The 20,560-nt window shown below is 43.1% G+C and overlaps 1 protein-coding gene across 1 annotated transcript in view; it reads right to left on the bottom strand.

The window, feature by feature from the left end:
- The window catches only part of opn5 (opsin 5), a 194,902-nt gene that overhangs the window by 19,191 nt on the left and 155,151 nt on the right, over positions 1-20,560 (bottom strand). The window contains exon 4 of the mRNA XM_034698930.1: positions 3,714-3,884. Within this exon, the coding sequence (XP_034554821.1) occupies positions 3,714-3,884 (171 nt within the window). The remainder of the gene's footprint in view (positions 1-3,713; positions 3,885-20,560) is intronic.

A 20,560-nucleotide genomic window follows, 5' to 3' on the forward strand; every position in this document is an offset into this window, starting at 1 on the left:
CATAGGGACTTGGCTTGGGAACCGAAGGGTCACCGCTTCAAGTTCCAGCATGAACAAAGTTTGGCAAGTGGACTGGTGGCTGGAGAGGTGCTGGTTCACTTGCCTGGGCACTGCTGAGGTGCCCTTGAGCAAGGCACTGAACCCCCAACTGCTGGGGGTGAGCTGGTTGACGGCAGTATCCTCACTCTGACATCTCTTCCTAAGCATGTTCACTGCATGTGTGTGCATTTGTAAGTCTATACCAAAAAAAACTGTATGAGTAGCATATCCAAAATAGCATGAGTGAAAAAATTGAATTTCCCCCCTGAGCATCAGTAAAGTACCTTTCTTTCTTTCTAAAATGATGACGCTTATGCTTTGAATCATCTTTTTCTTCCTGTCTGTCAGTTCTTCTTTCATTTTGCAAACACAGCTGGGTTGATTTCAGTTCCAAATACTCATTTAGTCTCCTTTACAGTGAAGTATAACTTTTGAGGATTGAGCATTCGTGGAATGAGCATCACAGATAAACGCCCCCCCAAAAAGTACCAAACTCCCCTGCAGTCTTCTCCTGTTGGCGTTCACTCTTGTGTTGAGTTTCTTGGTGGATTGGATAATTTCACTCTCCCACAGTAATCAGGAATAAACAACACATATCGTCCATTTGTACACTTTATTCATGTCACACTGTGGGACAGGGACCTCAGTACATGTGGAAGATCCATACACAGCCACAACAGCCTGGCTCCTCCTCCTCATGCTGGTGACATGTTGCTGAGCGATGGCGTCCCATTCCTCATCCAGGAGTTGTTGAAGGTCAAACAGCGTGGTTATGTTGGTCACTCCGGCACGTACAGCACGCAGTCCACTCCCAAACTCACGGCAGTCCACTCCCAAACTCTGGAGGTAGTCTGTGATGATCCTGGCTCTGTGGGGGGAGCGTTGTCACCCTGGAGGATGGAGTTAGGTCCAAGATTCTGGAGGTATCAGGTTCCAGTCATACACATGTGACTGGCACACACCTTAAAGGTAATGTTCAGGTAGTGATGGTATTTGTCAGAGAGGACCTTCTCTGTCCACCTCGGCCAACACTCTTCAGCAGAGGCCCCTCTAGTTTGTGGGGTCCCTGAAGGCTCTATTTTCGGGCCTGTACTGTTTTCTTTATATATGCTTCCACTAGGGTCCATTTTTAGAAAACATAATATCTCTTTCCATTGCGTGTGCAAACAAAAAAATTGCACATGCTATTTAGGGGCGTGTTGTGGGTGATCTACTATGATTGGCGTGCGCAATTGATAACAGGTGCAAAAGTGGTATGGTCAGAATGGGTTACAGGCCATTGATCAGGAGGTGAGAGCTGTGTCTAATGTGGCACACGCCCTCCGCCGTGACACTCAGACCACCGTTGCGCACATGAGGCAGCTGGTCAGTGCTGTGTCTGGGCTGACAATGGCCGTCAATGCCCTGGCAACAGTCAGGAGGTCATTCAGTGGATGTCCTTCAACTGAGCCGCCGGTGAATGAAGAGGGAGGGGAGAGCACAGGAGATGAACATTCATTACGCACGGGTGGACACTGGGAGACGGCGGCACTAACTGTGATGGTGCGCTGGACTGATCCAGATGCGAGAAAATGCAGTATCAAAAATAGCATTGCTGGATAGACGATCCATCTATGCCTCCTTCTCGCCACAGTGCCCGCAGCCATTTGTGTGTTACGCTGTGCCAGTTTGCACCTGCCTTTCAAAAGTGCTGAATATAGACGCAAAAACACCGACCGCAAACGGTTGCATGTTTGATAAATCATACAACGTGTGCTAAATGATTACATTTGCATCTCCTCCTCCCAGTATTTTGCATTTTGCATGCTGTAGATGGTTTGATTCTGACAGCAGGAAAGCACAGACAGGGGGCGGCTGTGGCTCAGTGGGTAGAGTTGGTCGTCTATCAATCTGAAGGTTGGTGGTTTGATCCCAGCTCCGGCAGTCACATGCCGAAGTGTCCTTGAGCAAGACACTGAACCCCAAATTGCTCCCTCTGTTATTCAGAGGTGTGTGAATGTGTATGAATGAGATCAACTAATACTGATGGTCCCTCACTACATAGCAGCCTCAACCATCAGTGAGTGAATAGGTATGAATAGGTGAGTATGAATGGGTGAACATGACGAGTAGTGTAAAAACTGCTCCAGTTTACCTGGAACCCCTCATCCAGGTCTACTGCCCTTCTCGCCCGCTACGCTCAGCCTCTGAAAAGCACCTAGTGCTTCCAGCACACAAGGCCTCAAAATCACTAGCTGGACTCTTCTCTTCTGTTGCCCCTAAATGGTGGAATGAATTGGCCAACTCCATTCGATCTGCAGAGTCCCTCTCTACTTTCAAAAGACAGCTAAAGACCCAGCTCTTTAAGAAGCACTATGCATTTAGCTAGACTGTTCTCCACTGTTGTCCCCAGTGGCAGATCATGTCTTCCAGCTACAGTTGACTCACACTGTCCTGCTCTACTCTGGGAATCTGTGTTCAGGTCTGGAGTGACCCAGCACTTGGTACTTTGGTCATTATTGTGGTGATGTTAATTGTTGATGATGATAATGGAAGGTCTTAAATTGTTTGGTTGCTTCATTGTAGATGTTCCTTACTTTGAAAAAAAAAAAAAAATTCCTTACTTATTTTTGTGCATTGCCTTTACACTGCTTGGCAGTACCTGCACCCAAATTGACTTGAAGCACTTTGTTACTCTTACTAATCTTGTTTCCTCTTGTCTAGATCTTTGCTTGTGTTGTTCTTGTTCTCGTATGTACGTCGCTTTGGATATAAGCGTCTGCTAAATGACATTGTAACATTGTAACATTGTACCCGGCTCTCTTACTGATCTTCCGGTTGTGTAAGAAGCTTGATTCTGATTGGTCAAAACCCATTGACGATGGTTATTATCTTTCACTAACATGAGCAACACCAGAGACAAACTGATCACACATCATGTCAAATCAATCCACAGAAAAGAGTTCAGACACATTTAGCTTCTGCTTGTTGACACCATAGACCGTAAGGTGAGGGGAAACTGTTAGCTTCAGTTAGCATGCTAAATCAGCAGGATCCTGTCCATCAATATGATGAAGGAGTGGAGCAGGTGAGAGAAACTTTAGGTTAGTGATCTCTCCAAAGAAAGTTAAACCATGAGCGGTGGTGATGATAGCAGCAGGGTTCAAAGTTGTGACATTAGTTTCTTTTTAAAGGTGTGTGAACCGCAGAGCTCAGAGAAGAAGGAGAGCTGAATGAGGACAGTTTCATGTTCAATCCACCACAACAGGCAGAGAAGAATCCATCACCATGGAACGATCACTGATGAGGAATCACTGGGACTATTTTTAAAAACTGTAAACATAAATCATTTAAATCAATAAAATCATCTTTAATCAATGTTTTTAACAACGTGTTTGTATCTTAAGTTAGTAGCCGGGTAATAAGAGGGACAATGTATGGTTAGCAGGTAGTTATGGGAAATAGAATCTAGACAGGGAGAGAGGGATCCCTCTACTTCATGTCTGGGTCTTCTCTCACCCTGTCAGGATTGTATTTCCCATAACGACCTGCTAACCATACATTATCCCTTACATGTCCTAAAGAGATACCAATATAACTCTGCACATCACAGTGTTCAGGCAAAACCCTTTTACATATGGGGGGCGGGGCGTTCAAATGTTCAGGAGAGATTATTGACAGAGACTTTAACATACCGTAACTCAGATGGCAGATCTTTAGGTATCGATCCAGACTGACCACGGTCATCGTGATGAGACTCCCACAACCAAAGAAGAAGCCGGCCCAGCCGTAGAAACGACAACCCTCCCAGCCGAACAACCACCGATGAGAGAAACTGGACACAACGAAGAAGGGCTTTCCTGTCACTGCCAGGACAGAGATGACAAAATGCAAGAAAGAGTTATAACAGTGCTGAAGATGACTCAGAGGGGAAAGGTATTACTGAGGGACACAAAGACAGGAAAAGAGAGCAGAACATTTTGGATGAAGTTCAGATTTGATAAGGCTTTCCCTTAAAGGTGACATATCATGCAAAATGGACTTTTTAATGGTTCTTTACCTGAAATATGTTTCCCTGGCATGTCTACAAACCCCCCGAGAATGAAAAAAATCCATTCTGCCCCTGTTCTGATTTCTCCACCTTTCTGTAAATGTGTGTGAAACGTGCCGTTTCAGTTTTCAGTGTTTTTCATACGTCACAACAATATCCGGTCTGTCACGGAGTCAGAGCTCGGAGCTTGTTCAGCCCACAGACTGTATAAAATAATACTGAATCCCTCCTCTGTTTTTCATTACCTGCACACATGTGTGCTAACAAGGAGCTTAGGAGGGTGGCATGCTAGTTGTAGGCTGTCTTAATAAACACAAAGGTCGGTTTTACTCCCCACGTCTGCAGATTTGAAGATCTAGTGGATGATTTTTATTTGTCATGGATAAGTGCTAGCGCTAATTAGCATAGCCACATAGCTATATGTTCATAGCTGTAGCTGTAGCTGTAGCTGTGTACCAAGACACGTCGACATACTGACAAATAAAACAACAAGAAACACTAAATCTGTGACCAATCCTTCAGAAAAGGTCCTGCTGCCTTTCTGGTAGAGGTCGGTTTTACTCCCCACGTCTGCAGATTTGAAGATCTAGTGGATGATTTTTATTTATCATGGATAAGTGCTAGCGCTAGTTAGCATAGCCACATAGCTACATGTTCGTAGCTGTGTACCAAGACACACGTCTACATACTGATAAATAAAACAATAAGAAACACTAAATCTGTGACCAATCCTTCAGAAAGGTCCTGCTACAGGCGCCTCTCCGTCAGGATCAGATTCTGGATCAGATTCAGAGGGTTGAAGAAACGTGATCTCTGAGCAGCCGTGTATATTCAGCCAACATGTAAACATTAGATCAACGTGCTGGAGAGCAGAGGCACATCCACTTCCGGAGGGGGCGTGGTCAGAGAGAAAACAGAGTGTTCTGATGAGGAATGAAGAAGAGGGTTTTTCAGGCAGACCAAAATCTGATTTCAAAGTGTTTTTTTGAGCATAAACTTTAAAGACATGTTTTGGGGACCTCTTAGACCAATATATATTGATGAAAAAAGCGTGATATGTCACCTTTAAAACTCCTAAGAAGAACTGGTTTGTGTTGATTTTGGCGCCCACTGTGAACACAGGCGTACCTGTTAGCTCTTCCTGATTTTGTCCTGCACATGCATGTTTATTGATTACTTCAACCTTATCATTCTTTGTCTTTACAGTTAAATAAGTGAATAAGGCAGTGTTCTGTAAATCACCACATGTGGAACCTACCAGCTGTTTCAGAAAATGACTAGAGATCAATATTTGTGTTGATGTTTTGCTTGCTTTTGTAGCTTATATATAAAAGCATTATGGATGTAAGGATACACTCAACCCACGATTTGATTCAAATCCAGATTTTTGGTTCACGATACGATTCACTCACGATTTTCAAGGAAACTGGATTGAACTCGAAATGTTATATTTTTTATTTCAATTCTCAGATATGGACAGCTGCAATATATCAACTCTACTCAACTCAAACTTTATTTATAAAGCACGTTTAAAACAACCAGAGTTGACCAAAGTGCTGTACAGGACAAAAACAGCACAAATGACAAACATAGCATACAATGCAATACTAAAATACAATACTAGAATACGTAAACAGTGCAAATGTATAATAAAATAAGATAGAATCAAATAAATTAAAATTGAATTAAGATTATGCCAGATGTCCACTCAATGTTGGTTAAAAGCCAGGGAGAAGAGGTGTGTCTTAAGAGAGGATTTAAAAATCTCGATTGATCCTGCAGAGTGGATCTGTTGGGGCAGGTTGTTCCAGAGCCGAGGGGCAGCCGCCACAAAGGCTTGGTCACCTCTGGTTTTAAGCCTGGTTTTGGGAGTGACCAGTCGCAATTAACCAGATGATCTCAGTGTCCTGGCAGGGACATGGTATTGGAGAAGCTCGGTCAGGTACTGGGGGGCTCGGCCATTAAGAGCTTTAAAAACAAACAATAACATTTTAAAATCTATTCTAAAAGCAACCAGGAGCCAGTGCAGCAAAGCTAGGACAGGGGATATGTGGTCACGCTTAGGGATGGGTACCTTTCACATTTGAACCGATACGGTACCGATACCCGGTACCTGGGAATCGGTACCGGTACTCAACGGTACCAATTTTCAGTACTTTTGTGTGCTTATGTGGTAATACATTTTAATTTTAAAAAAAATCTCAAATTTGTTTAATTTAACATATTTATTTAATTTAACATGAAATGAACAGAAACAGGATTATATGTGTGATTAGATATTGTAAAAAGTCTGTTTTCTCCTGATGCTAGTTCACTGAACAATGTGTGGTGTGAAGTCAAACACGCCGGGTCCAGGGCAGGTTTCGAAGGTTTATTATCAACAGAAAGGATCAGCTCAGTGCAGACAAAGGACTGAGTTCGGATGTGGATGATTTGTAATCAATAATGCATCCACTCCAGGTAATAGTTCAAAACCACATGATACAAACATTTCAACAAAGGGAGTCACTGGCACATGGCAGGTTTGGAGGGAAAAGGAGGAACAAAGGCTTGGGTGCAGGCTTTTATAGTGTAGGAGGCGTGGCTTAGGCGATCAGGTGTGGCCTGGTGAATTAACAGTCAGGTAGAGTGGAGACTTGTGATTTAACAGATATATTAGCTGACACGTGCTCGTGGCGTCTAATTGCTCTTTCGTGAGTTTATCAATGAACACAAGTGAATGTCTGCAGACGGGAAAAGTCAGTTCTCTGTCTCTTTATAATAACAGGATACACAACTTACTTGTTGGGCATTCACACACACAGGAACAGGGCAGGTAGTCGGAGCGAGAGGGTCAGTCTCAACCATAGACTGTATAAAATGAACGTAATCCTCCTGCTCTGCCTCGCAGTGAGTGCGCGCGACCGTCAGCTGCAGACTGCGTTTGGCGCGCTCCCGCGCAGATGCAGTGAGCAGAGAGCAGAGACGTCCACCCGGTCAGTCTCTGACTTTATTACAGGGCGAAAGTATAGAAACTTGCCTTCTCTTCCACTCCCTCACAGTCACAGGGATGCATTCAGGTACCGAAATATGGTACTGTTTGATTTTACGTGAGTCGGTACTCGGTAGTACTGACGGAATTCGGTCGGTACCAATAAAAGAACCGAATTCAGTACCCATCCCTAATCACGCTTACGTTTTCCAGTGAGGAGACGGGCAGCAGCATTTTGTACCAGCTGCATGCGGTGCAATGAGTGGTCCATATATTTGTTCTCTTATATTTCTTTGTAAACAAAGTAATCCTTTTTACTTTATAAAGGCCCTGGGAACCCAAATCAACGAAAACGTTCTACCTGTGATATTTCAGACCATATGTAAAAACTAAAAACAATGTAAAAATTTTAGAACTCGACTTGGATCCATTTTCAAATATGCTCAATTACGTTTTTTAACACGTTTTCACACTGGGTTTTAAGGGGGCTGGTTTAACCTGATATTTATTATGTAATAAATATCTAACCAATCAGAAAAGAAACACTGAGTCACATACACACATGTTCAACAGAACTACTCCACTCCTGCTCAGACCGTCTCCTGACGTCTCAGCCAGCTCCCCTCAGTGTTTGTCTTAGCTCAGGGGTGTCAAACTCATTTCAGTTCAGGGTCCACATACAGCCCAATTTGATCTCAAGTGGGCCAGACAAGTAAAATCATAACATAATAACCTATAAAGAAGGACAACTCTAAAATTTTCCTTTTGTTTTAGTGCAAAAAGTACAAGTAAATTATGAAAATTTTCCCATTTAATGAACTACATTTTTACTAAAACAGCTGCTGTGTTTTTCGCCATGATAAGTCTCATAGTGGGGCCAAATATTATATTCTTTAAGCACTGAAACCTGCTGCGAACACACCAAGCACACAGGTTTCCCACTCACCTGCATTGTTCAGGCGAGCTCCATCAGCACAATGATTGTATGCAACCCCCAGAGAACAAATCTGATATAGCAGTTACTTTTATTTAAAAAATTGCAGTTAATGTCTTCTCTGTAATTTTTTCATTTTTAGAAGTCATCCCCGGGCCGGATTGGAACCTCTTGTGGGCCGGTTTTGGCCCGCGGGCCGTATGTTTGACATCCCTGTCTTAGCTGTTAGCTTGTTTGCTAATCATGTACTGCCTATTATCTGTCTGTATAGCTGTCTCTCTGCTGTGCTCGTGTGTCCCTGTCTGCACATCCACCGCTGAACATGACAGCTTGTTGTCATTCTTCTATTTTCCTTACTGTAGTGGATTTGAGGAAACGTTCATGTTGTGATCAACTCAGAGAGTGACAAGAGAGCAGCACAAGAGATTTCATGATGCTGAACAAGCAGAGTGAAATGCAGATAGCGCCTTCTACTGTTTAAAAATAATATCACAATACACATTGTGTTGAAATGATTTTAACCAGCCCTTATTTGTAGCCATTTTTTTTACCATCTTGTGATATATCCTTACATCCAGTGGCAGCTGGCCAATAGGGGCGCTAGGGCGCCGCCCCACCACCCACCACAAGACATTAAAAAATAAATAAAAAAATAAAAAAATAATAAAATAATATTCTGAACTGTATGTATATATATTTTAAAATGAGCAAGATTAATATTGTATAGTTAAATAATTATTAGTAAAGCTGTTTCGTTCATCTGTGTTGTCTGATTGGTGACGTATGTTCCCCATGGGTTTTCCCCATAGACTGGTTTTCTCCGGTTTTCCTCCGGGGCACAGAAATCTTTGGCCATAGACTCTCGTTAAAAGTTGTACATGCGCAGTAGCTCCTCTTCAATACAAGAGATAGGGCCGTGTCGGGGCGCACCTTCCCTGCGCCCAGAGCTGAATGCAGCTTGATTTACATACCACCACCCTCCTGTCATGGGGCTGACGTCACAGCCGTCTGTCATCAAGCGCGGCTGAGTGACAGCTCGAGCCGTGGGAGTAGGAGACGATCGGACAGAGACGCAGAGAAAGTAAATAACTCAGTGAAGTCACTCAAAACATCACCTTTAGAGAGGAGAACATACCAGGAGAAGCTCCACGTGAAAGAGCGTGGACCTGATCAGCCGAACATCAACATTAATCATCAGTCCAAAGACAGAGGGAGACAATACACCCGGTCTGTTTCCAGGACCTGGTTTAGCAACAAGGCTAACTACATGCAGTGATGCTAATGCGTTAGTCTGCTTTCCCTGCCTCCTTTTCCAAACGTCAGGATCTGACCCAGCATGGATAAAGACAGGTATTACTGATTTGAAGCACTTTTCAGAAAAGTTAAACTGTCAGGAATAGTAATGCTATTATTTGACAGATTATTTGTTAACAAGCATTATACACAGTGTAACAGTGCCCTCTGCTGGCGAGCATGTAATATCATTACTACACACACATTAATTGGTGATGCATGAATAATATCTACACCTCTTTAAATAAGTACTGAGACAATGATTAGCTTACACAGCTTATACACATGGTAAACACAAATCTTATTAATCAATGATCTACTGTAGCTATTTAGCCTACTGCACCAGTGGCAGCATGAATACTACAGTCACGAGACACCATCACCATGGTCACTTATCTATTACAGGTGATGCAGCAAGACAATCAAATGAATGTTGCTGAATCTGAGAGGTGCTTCTCAACACTGAAGAGAATCAAGATCTTCCTCAGGAACACAATGTCACAGGATCGTCTCAATGAATTGGCCGTGCTCTCTATGGAGAAGAAACTTGTCAAAAGCATCCCTGACTTTAACCATAGAGTCATTGAGAAATGTATTTCTCTCAAGGAAAGAAGAGCAAAATTTATGTACAAAAGTTAGAACAGTACATGACATTATAATGTTGCTTTTGCTGTTTTCGTGTATGTAAATACACTGGTGTGATACCTCAGACATTTACCAAAAAGCAAGCAAACATGTACTATTTTGGAGTTATAGCCCCCCCTGGAGAAAACTCCACCAGCCGCCACTGCTTACATCCCTAAAAGGCATCAGTATTCATTTCAGTCTGTTTTACAATCAGATGAAAACTCCTCACAGGAGCTTTGAACCCTGATCTTTAATCAAAAGTCTGCCTTTATGGGGAACTTCCAGCAGATCCATGTTCAGTCTGCCTCCACTCTGCCACATGCAGCTGTTTCACTCTACTCAGTGTGTGTGATTCCACTGCTCTATGTTTCTACTCAGTGTCTGCTCTGGCAATCAGGAGCCCTCTGCAGCAGATTCACAAGACTTCTATTTTTGCCGTATGCCAGAGCAAGGCGCATCAATCAGCACAGGGATAACCGAGCGAGACACAAAATCAGACACAGAAGCAACATTAAAATTCCCTGTAAATGTTCTAATAAAAAAAGTCTGTGTTATCGCCGGATCGTATTTCACTTCACTACAACAACAAACCGTCATCATGAGCAGAGCCCAGCCTGGAAATTGATGGCATCACAGATTAGGAGAAGCTCATCATGGAGGTAGCAAACCAATGATTGTGTTATTACTGTGTGAAATCCTCCATGCAGCTCTCTAAAAACAGACAGACCAGAGAGCACTGGAATAGTGCCGCTGGAAGTCTGGCTTTAGATTTGCTGAACTTTAGCTCTCTGCAGTGTTGCTGACAAACATTTTATGCAGCTTTATTGCAACTCAGTCTGCTTTGGTGCCCTCATTAAATATCTCCTTTCAGATCTCTACACTGCTTTGAGAACTTTGATGCAGCAAACCCTTCCCCATTCAACAGCATCAGCACAATGTTTGTATGCTTTTCATTGCTTGTCTTTCTAGCTTGTATTTTGTCCTTTGATATTTGACCCAGGAGATTAAGACAGTGAGGGTTAGGATTAAGCTACAGTCAGTGGAGAGCTCAAGAACATCGAACTTAGGTGCATTTCGACCAAGAGTTCCGGGGTCTTTTAGCTCCCAGAACTACTTTCCCATGAACTAAAAGGTTCCTGGTCCCCCATTGTTGTCTGTGTTTCGACCGCGGGCTGAAGTCCCGGGTAGATTGTGCAAATCAGGCCAGTGACGTATGGAGAAAAAAAAGTAAATGCACCACACCACCAGACCAGTAGAGGGCAGTAACACAAAGAGGAATGCCATTCATCACAGATGACACCATAGAAGCAGACGGACAGGCAGGTATCATTATGAGCAACACAACAGTTAGCCTGTTAGCATGAAGAGACTCAGCTGGTCTGTTTTAGATGGTGCTATATTTCATCACAGATGGATTCACTGAATCAACACGTGAGAGGAGATAAGCGCGAGTAGCAAAGACGTTTCAACACGCCTTTAAAATCCTTTTGAACTCAAAAAGCCGTGGCAGAGATCGGACAGTGTTTTGGTTTAAACAGCGACCCTGTTAACTGGAGACTTTCAGCCGGATGCATCCCTCATAAACGTCTTTAGACCATCATTAAATATCTGATGAGGATATTTTGAAATCTTAATAAAAACTAAACTAGTTTGCATTCCCAGGAACTCCCTCTGTGTTTCAACAGCTGTGTAAACTCCACAAACACTGACACGTTCAGCTGAAGGTCTCCAGTTTACAGGGTCACTTTTAAAACCGTAGCACCGGGAGGAGAGACGCATTCACGGTGGGCTGAGAGAAGACTACTGTTACAAGCTGCTAAATCAAGAGAATCACAGCTTCTTCTTTTGAAAAGTACACACACATACAAAAAAGATAGAACAAATCAAAACTAATGAAAGAAAGAGAAATCAAGAGAATCACAGATGTGTGTGATGTTATTGTGGACGGAGGGAGGAATAAAAACACTGCGGTTAATCTACCAATCAGACACGTTCAGCATTGCAGGCCCTGCCCACGAGGGTCCCGGGACCTTTGAAATGTACTACCCCCCTAGCAGGGAATTTTGAGAGGGGAGATTATCTACCCCTGAACTAAATTTGGACCCTGGGTCCTCCAGTTGAAACGCACGTAGTTCCGTGTAAAGTTCCTCTGGTCAAAAAACGCCTCTTGATGATCTCTCCTTGGGACTAAATCAAATAGCAGAAAACCTTTGTCAGTCTTGAAGTGCTGATCACAAGGCCCCTGTTTCCTTGCCCAGGAATACATGTGACAACTTGTGATGAGGGCGGCATATGGAGAAAAGACACAGGGGACAAGAGGATCTGCTTATTGATCATATTAACATAAACAATCAAACAACCCTGTAGGAAAACCTTCTGGACTGAGAGGGGAGCACTTACATTTTCATGACTTCTGTTTGCCTTTTTTCACATGAAACAAGAGTTAATAAAATCAGCACAAGGCTCAGGGCTATTCTTTATCTCCACACCAATTCTTTTTTATTGCTGCATGGCTCAGATGCGGACACACTTTTTATAAAGCTGGACGGGCCCGGAGCCTTGTGGCCATCAGGCCCGGGTGGCATGAAGAGATAAACATCAGAAGCTCTGAGGGCAAGATTCCACAAGACACGATGAGCCAAATGTTTTCTCAGAATCAAGGAAAACCCAGCAGGGCATGAACACACATTTCCACCCGCCTGCTCACATGTTCAGACACTAAACAGCGTTTGCATATTCTAAGCCAGGAGCTTAGAATCCAAAAGCTTCAGTTTAACAAGTCTGGCAATGGTTTTGTTTTCCAGTTTTCTGCCACCTTGTGTTGGTGACTTCCTCTGCTGTTGGCTGATGTGGGAAGGAATATACGAAACTGGAGAATCATTTAAGAGTTGACATTTTGTATCAAAGTTCTGACCTTGTTACAGCCAAATTCTACCAGATCCATGTCCAGTCTGTCTCTGATCCGTCACAGCACCGGATCTGATAGGTTTCTATTCTAGTCAATGTGTTAACTTCCACTGGATCCACTCCGTTGCATTCCAGCCACGTCTCTGATCCGGCAGGTCGGAGTCCTCCGGATCAGATACACAAGACTTCTATTTCTGCCGGATGCTGGAGCACGACGCATCAATCTCAACAGAGCAGATGGAGCGGGACAGGAAGTCAGGTTTCACCAAAACAAGATGACAACATCCGGTTAATTTTCAGAATAAAACACTCTGTGTTATCACCAGATCGTATTTCACTTAACTACAACAACAAACCAAAGTCATGATGAGCGGAGCCAGGCCTGGAGTCAACAGGTCAGAGGTTTTCAGAGGACCAGAAAGACAACATGGATGAGGAGAGGAGGAGGAGGAGGATCCTTGATTCAGGGATTACAGTGGGAAAACCTCGGTCACATGACTCCAGCTGTCCGGCAATCCTGCGAGAAAGCATGGAGCCAGACTGCAGCGGATCGAGGATTGAGCGGACATGGATCTGGTGGAATTCCAACGTTACTCCAACCAATCATGATCAATATCCCAGAAGAGAGGGGAGTGCTTGGGCCACCACATGTCAATTCCTGCTCACTCTTCTAAGCTCCTACTCTTTCCTACCTCTCATCAAGGCAAAAAAATAAATAAACTTTAGGAAATAAAAAAAGGTAGAGGAGTGTGACATCCTTCTCACTTTTCTCAAGAAGGAACACAAAAACAGCCATATTTGGTTACAGGAGCAGGCATAGTATGTTTACTGAAACAAGCCCTGAAAGCTTAACCAGTGAACTCTGTTGGGAAGGATAGGAAGTTCATACAAGAGCAGCAGCTTAAGGCTGATTTATACTTCTGTGTTGAATCAACGGCGTACCCTACGCCGGGGGTCCGCATAGCTCCCATACCTACGCCATGGCCTACGCACGTAGCTGACGTGCACCTCCTCCAAAATGTAACTCCCTGTAGAGCCGACGCGGACCGCAAGCTCTGTGATTGGTCCGCTCGGCGGCTTTGTCTTTCCCGCATTTACAACACTTCCGGGATCCCGGACATCGGCCACACATCGTCCGTGTATTTCATCTCCTCCTCTCTATTCTTCATGTAATCATGTCTGTATGATAAACAGCAACATGTATCAGCTGTAGATTAACAGAACACGCTCTGAATCTCTGTGGAAAAGGAAACAGAGATCGTAGCGGGACCGGAAGCAGGCGGCCGGCTATCAGAGAGACCACACTGTCCTCAGGCGTTTCGGAGGAGAATTGCTGCGCGACACAGACACACCGACGCACAAGTATGTGGTGCTCATGTCCGCGTCAGCCCCTGCTGTGTAGGGGAGACGCAGAAGTATAAATCAGCCTTTAGTCATGACACACTCATATTGAGCTTGAGAATGAGCTTAGAGAAACACGTAACTTTTTAGTGGGTTTTATTTCAATATTCTCTTCAGGAGCTGTAACTCCCTCCAGTCAAGACCCGGACACAAGGCGTTCCTTTTCTTACGGGCCTTTATTTTGCACAATCTGTGCCTTTGAGCATGCCGTGAGAACTGTAATAAAAATCATAAAATCAGCTTAATAAAGCTTCAACACAAAGTACATATACACATAACACACTACTTATAAAATCAAATCAATATACATAGAAACTACATGCTGTTTAAAGCTGGGGTTGGTAATCACGGAAAACTAGCATGAATTTGAATGTAGCATTTCTTCAGGACTCCGTCTAACCCCTCCCCTCCTCCCTCAGAGCTCCTCCAAAACGACGCCCCCCCCCCCCCCATGCACCAGCGCATGTGATGGTGACTGATTCAAAACCAGTCCTCACCAAAACATTCTCATAGTGAAAGTTAAAAACACAAACAAACATGGCTGCTGTTAGCACTCACAACTGTCATTCTAGCATTATCCAGTTGTACTGGTGACACGATATCAGGAGAAAAGTTATAACACATATATAATACTGTAACAGCTCTACTGTTTGTTAAACATGTTCAGTGTAGATGTTCTTATTTCCTACAGTGTTGACAGTCAGTGAAGGCATCAGGAGAGGTGTAGAGTGTGTGAGCGGGAGAGAAGAGAGACAAGAGGAGAAGTTCTTCATTCATTCAAACATTGATTGTTGTTTTGTTGGTTGGTGTGATCACGGCCGACAGTGACCGGTTATTAAAGATCAACGTGTTCACGAATCGGCTCGTCATCCCTACAGCGTCCGGACGGACGCTACAGTACATCTACATTTCTGTAGGACTTACTGAATGTCATTAATTCTTTTGCTTGTTGGTGAGAGCTTTTTAGACTCTGATCTGGACTACAATCCTGAGCAAAGCACCTCATCAGGTCAGAGGGGACAGGCCCGAGGTGGAGAAAGAGGGGCAGTAAATAGTGGCAGGGGAAGCAGAGGCAGGAGACGGGGACTCGGAGGAGTGCACGCCGGGGAAATGTACGTGCAGGAGGCGGGCAGAACAGCAGGACGGGATTTGATTGGTTTAAAATTTGGGGAGCCAAAAAACGCTGATTGGTTGGTGTTTTCCCAGGTTTACTCCGGCTGTAGATAGCTGTTTTTTTTCACTCTTTTTAAAGAACACATTATGTATTGATTACCATCAGGACATAAAAATCATTTTAACCAGTATAACAAAAAGTGGATCTAAATCTGATTACCAACCCCAGCTTTAACTTCTAATCACATCAAAGAAAATAATTCGGCCACACAAACAAACCTTAACAAATACCTCATTGGCCCCATGAACTGAAAGGGAGTAAAAATGAAATTTCTGGCTTCCCAGGTCTTCCAATGTGCAGCAGCTTTCTCCTCTCTGCATTAACCTTGCTGCATGGCAAGCATGAGGTGCATCATGCTAAGCCCCGCCCCTTTCTCATGTTCTGGAAGCTTTCACTTTCTATGTGGAACAATTCTTATTAACTTATATTAAACAGCTATATATTTGAACCTTAAATTATTCTAGTTTTTAACTTTTATTACCATATGAGTTGAAATGAAATAAATCTATAAACCTTAATCACTGGCAGCTACAGGAGCAATGCCAGGTTTTCATTGAAGTAAATACAAAAGACAGTTAACAGACTACACTACCAGTCTAAAGTTTGGACAAACCTTCTCATTCAATGGTTTTTATTTATTTTAATTATTTTCAACATGGTAGATTAATACTGAAGACATCAAAACTATGGAATAATCTGGTTTTACCATAATCTGGATTACAACAGTAATCAAATAGGGCTATCCACTGTGTGCTAACCCTACCTCTGAACAACACAACTGATGGTCTCAAACACATTAAGAAGGCAAGTCATTCTACAAATGAACTCTTGACAAGGCTCATGTTCATTAGAAACCATTCCAGGAGACCACTTCATGAAGCAGACTGAGAGAATACCAAGAGTGTGCAAAGCTGTCATGAAGGAAAAAGGGGGCTACTTTACAGAATCTAAAATATAAAACAGATTCTGCTTTGTTTAACACTTTTTGGTTCATTCAATAATTCCATATATGTTCTTTCATAGTTTGGATGTCTTCAGTATTAATCTACAGTGTTTACAATCATTACAAGAAATACAAACCCTTGAATGAGAAGGTGGTTCCAAACTTTAGACTGGTAGTGTCCAAATAAAAAATGAAAAAGGTTAAATAGTTTCCTTGACTTTGCCATTTTAAGCATTTCATTCGGTTAATTTTGGAAGTGCAAAGATCATTTCAACTCACCTGTTCATTATAGGAGGGAGGACTGTTAAACTTAAGAAAGGACTTTTACAATACCAAGATAGATTAACCCCAGGTAGGTTTATTTGTAAGTGTGATATTTTAGATATATTTGAAACAGCATACATTATTCAATCTAAACACTATTCTGTTTGATTCATCACATAGCCTACAGATGATCTGATAACAGAGAGGGAGGCGGACTGATGCTGGGTGATCAAGGTTGTCTTTTAGGCAGTCCTCCCTTGGTTCCCTCTCACACAATGTAAAAACACATGTCAGAAACCTCGGAGTGACCTTTGATAGCAGCTTATCCTTTGACAGACATATTAATAAAACCATCCAGTCTTGCTTTTATCACCTTAGAAATATTGCCCGTATCAGATCCATGCTCTATTTTAATGACACCCAGAACATTATTCATGCTTTAATTTCTTCTAGACTAGATTATTGTAATGGGCTTTTAACAGGTTTAACACAAAAATCTCTCAATAGATTACAACTGGTACAAAATTCAGCAGCAAGTCTTTTAACTAGAACCAAGAAGAGAGAGCACATTACTCCTGTTTTAATGACCCTACACTGGCTGCCCATTGCTTTTAGAATAGATTTTAAGGTTTTACTTATCACTTTTAAAGCACTTCACGTCCTGGCCCCCGAATATATATGTGAACTGCTGTCACCCTACCAGCCCGGGCGCAGCCTCAGATCCTCAGGCAGGAACCTCCTTAAAGTTCCCACTACAAAGCTGAAGTCTAAGGGTGAGCGAGCGTTTACTGTGCAGGCTCCTCGACTGTGGAACGACCTGCCTGAGGATCTCAGGCAAGCTGCATCAGTACCTTCTTTTAAATCACAGCTGAAAACACATTTTTATCAAAAGGCCTTCCTTTAATATTGTTTTATCCAAGATGCTACATTTATTTTTAATCTATTTTTTATTCACTCATCGTTTTATTGTTTTACTGATTTTATTTGTTTTACTGATTTTAATTGTTTTATTGTTTTAACTGCTTTTAGTAATTTCTCTTTTGGTTTTTCTGCTTAAATTGTCTTGCCAGCCCATACACCCCCCCCCCCCCCCCCCCCCCCCCCTTTTGCTTTGTTCTCTTTATTGTGGGTTTTTATGATGTTAAGCACTTTGTAACGTCTGTTTTGATAAGTGCTTTATAAATAAACTTTATTATTATTATATTATTATTTTAGTTGGAGAGAGATCTCAGTGCAGCCAACGTCTACCTGCGTACTATGCATTCAGTTGAGCGTGTTACATCATTCCTCCTCCTCTCTGTCGCACGTAGCTGCAGATAGCTCTCACTCTAAATCTCTGGATCTTAATCTCACGTAATTCACATTTACTTACTCTTCCACTAACGCAAGCTAGTCCTAGGGTTACCAACTTTTTCACTACTAAATAAGGGACATGTGCACGGTGCCATGGTGGTGTGAACTGGAAATGTAGAAAGTGTGTATATTCCCTTTAATAATAATAATAATAATAATAATAATACATTTTATTTAAAGCGTCTTTCTTAACACTCAAGGCTACATTACATAACACCAAGTTAAAATGAAGCAGAGAAATTAAACAGAGAATTCAGTTTGAAACAGATGGGTTTTGGGTTTTGATTTGAGGAGGGGTAGTGAGTCAGAGTTTCTGATGTCTGGTGGGAGTGAGTTCCAGAGTTGGTGCTGAGACGGGCTGAGGGCACAGAGAGGTGGAGGGAGGAGGAAGACCTGATGGAGCGAGAAGGGGTGACAATGTGGAGGAGATCAGACAGATACAGGGGGGCGAGGTTGTGGATAGCCTTGAATGTGTACAGTACAGGAGGATTTTGAAGGAGATTCTGAATTTGACCGGGTTATGTTATTGATATGAGAGTTGAAAGAAAAGTGAGCTGTCGAGGATGACACCCAGACTCTTTACCTGAGGGGAGGGGGACACTGTTGAACTGTCTATGGTGAGGGGGAAACTGTCAGTTTTGGATAGGGTGGATTTAGTACCTATGAGAAGGAGTTCTGTTTTATTGCTGTTAAGTTGAGGGAAGTTGGAGGTGAACCAGGACTTGATCTCAGAGAGGCAGAGGGTGAGGGAGGAGGGTGGGAGAGTGGAGTGGGGTTTACTGGACAGATAGAGCTGGGTGTCATCCGCGAAGCAGTGGAAGTGGATGCTAAATTTCCGGAAGATATTGCTAAGTGGGAGAAGGTAGGTAATGAAGGACAGTAATCCTTACTGTATCATGATGTAAACCTCATATGAACAAACCTCAAAGAAACCACAATTTGTCTCTTTACATCAAAAAACAGGCAAAAGAAAAATTTAATGCAAAAGAGGAGTATGACTCCCCAAGTCAGGTACTTTTTTCATGGATACTTTTTGCAGGACTTGGTCATTTGTGCTGTATACAACTGATGCGTGTGAGGGGGCCTGTGATTGGATGACAGGCGGTGTGATTTCCACATGATCTGCCACTGCCATTTTATCTGATCTAGGACCTGTGGAGTGCAGTCTGCTGTACAAGAGTTAATAGTCAAGATAAGGGACAATTGAGGTCCTGTATGAAACAAACCAATTTAGCTCAATATATGGGATGTCTAATATGGGACAGTTAGCAACCCTAGCTAGTCCTCACCAAGCAGTCTCTCTTTTATTTCAATTTAGTAAACCCTTTAGTGGTGATTTGTCTACTCGTAGCCATCACCCTATTAGCACTGTGCACTATGGCCACTCAATCTGTCTCCTCTCCTGCACGGTGCTGCACGATGTGCCAGATGTTCAGTTATACCTCGTCCTCCTTTACTGATAAAGGTAAATGTTGGAAATGTGACAGATTTATAGCCCTAGAGAAGAGGGTTAGTGAGTTAGAGTCGCAGCTCTGCACCGAAGCAGAGGCAGTTAGCCAGCCCCCTGTAACCAGTGCGGACCAACATAGCCAACCTAGCTTAGCTAGCCTAGCTTCCCCCCGGCAGATCCTGAGTAGCCGGGATGCAGTGGCTGGGTTACGGTGCGAGGGGGAAAGCGAAGCCGTAAGCTAAAGAATCCCACGTCAGACAACCAACCGGTTCACGCTCCTAACAGATTTGCCCCACTTAGCAACACACCTGCTAAGACGGTAAAGCCTCAGAAGGCTAACACTCTGGTCATTAGAGACTCCATAGTCAGAAACTTGAACTTAGCAAGGCCAGCGGTGTTAGTCAAATGTCTTCCTGGGGCTAGAGCGGGTGACATCAAGGCAAATTTAAAACTCCTGGCAAAGGCTAAACATAGATTTAGAAAGATCGTAATTCATGTCCCATTAAAGTTACTAACCATAGACCTTTCTGGAGTCCCTGAGCTCCCTTGTCTCGTAGGTTCCTCTGAGCTGCCGTAGACGTCCTCCTGCTGCGGACGATCTGGACTCCAGCTGATACGGACGTGCTGGACTCCAGTGGCAACAGCTTCTACTACTCGTCTCATCACTATCACTTCTCTCTCTTACTCCCCTCTATCTGTCTTTCCAGACCCAACTCAGTCGAGGCATGATGGCTGTCTAACATGAGTCTGGTTCTGCTCGAGGTTTCTGCCTGTTAAAGGAAGTTTGTCCTCTCCACTGTAACTAGCTAAATACTGTGATGTGTAATGCTCATGGTGGATTAAGGTGGGGTCAGACTGAGTCTTATCCTGTCTTGGTGTTGGGTCTCTGTTCATAATTTGACATAGAGTGGTCTAGACCTGCTCTGTTTGTAAAAGCGTCTTGAGATAACGTTTGTTGTGATTTGGCGCTATACAAATAAAGATTGATTGATTGATTGATTGATGTCGGCGTTAAAGACTCCTGGCGACACGAGTCCGAAATAACTAAACTTAATGTGGGATCGGTGTGTGCTTAAGCTAAAATGATCAGCTCAAGAAGCAGATCTCCCCTTTTTCCACGTCTCTACTACAACACATGCATAAGTGCACTTTCAATCCAGGTACGAAAAAACTG

This window comes from Notolabrus celidotus, chromosome 13 (genome assembly GCF_009762535.1).
Source record: "Notolabrus celidotus isolate fNotCel1 chromosome 13, fNotCel1.pri, whole genome shotgun sequence".
NCBI lineage: Eukaryota > Metazoa > Chordata > Actinopteri > Labriformes > Labridae > Notolabrus > Notolabrus celidotus.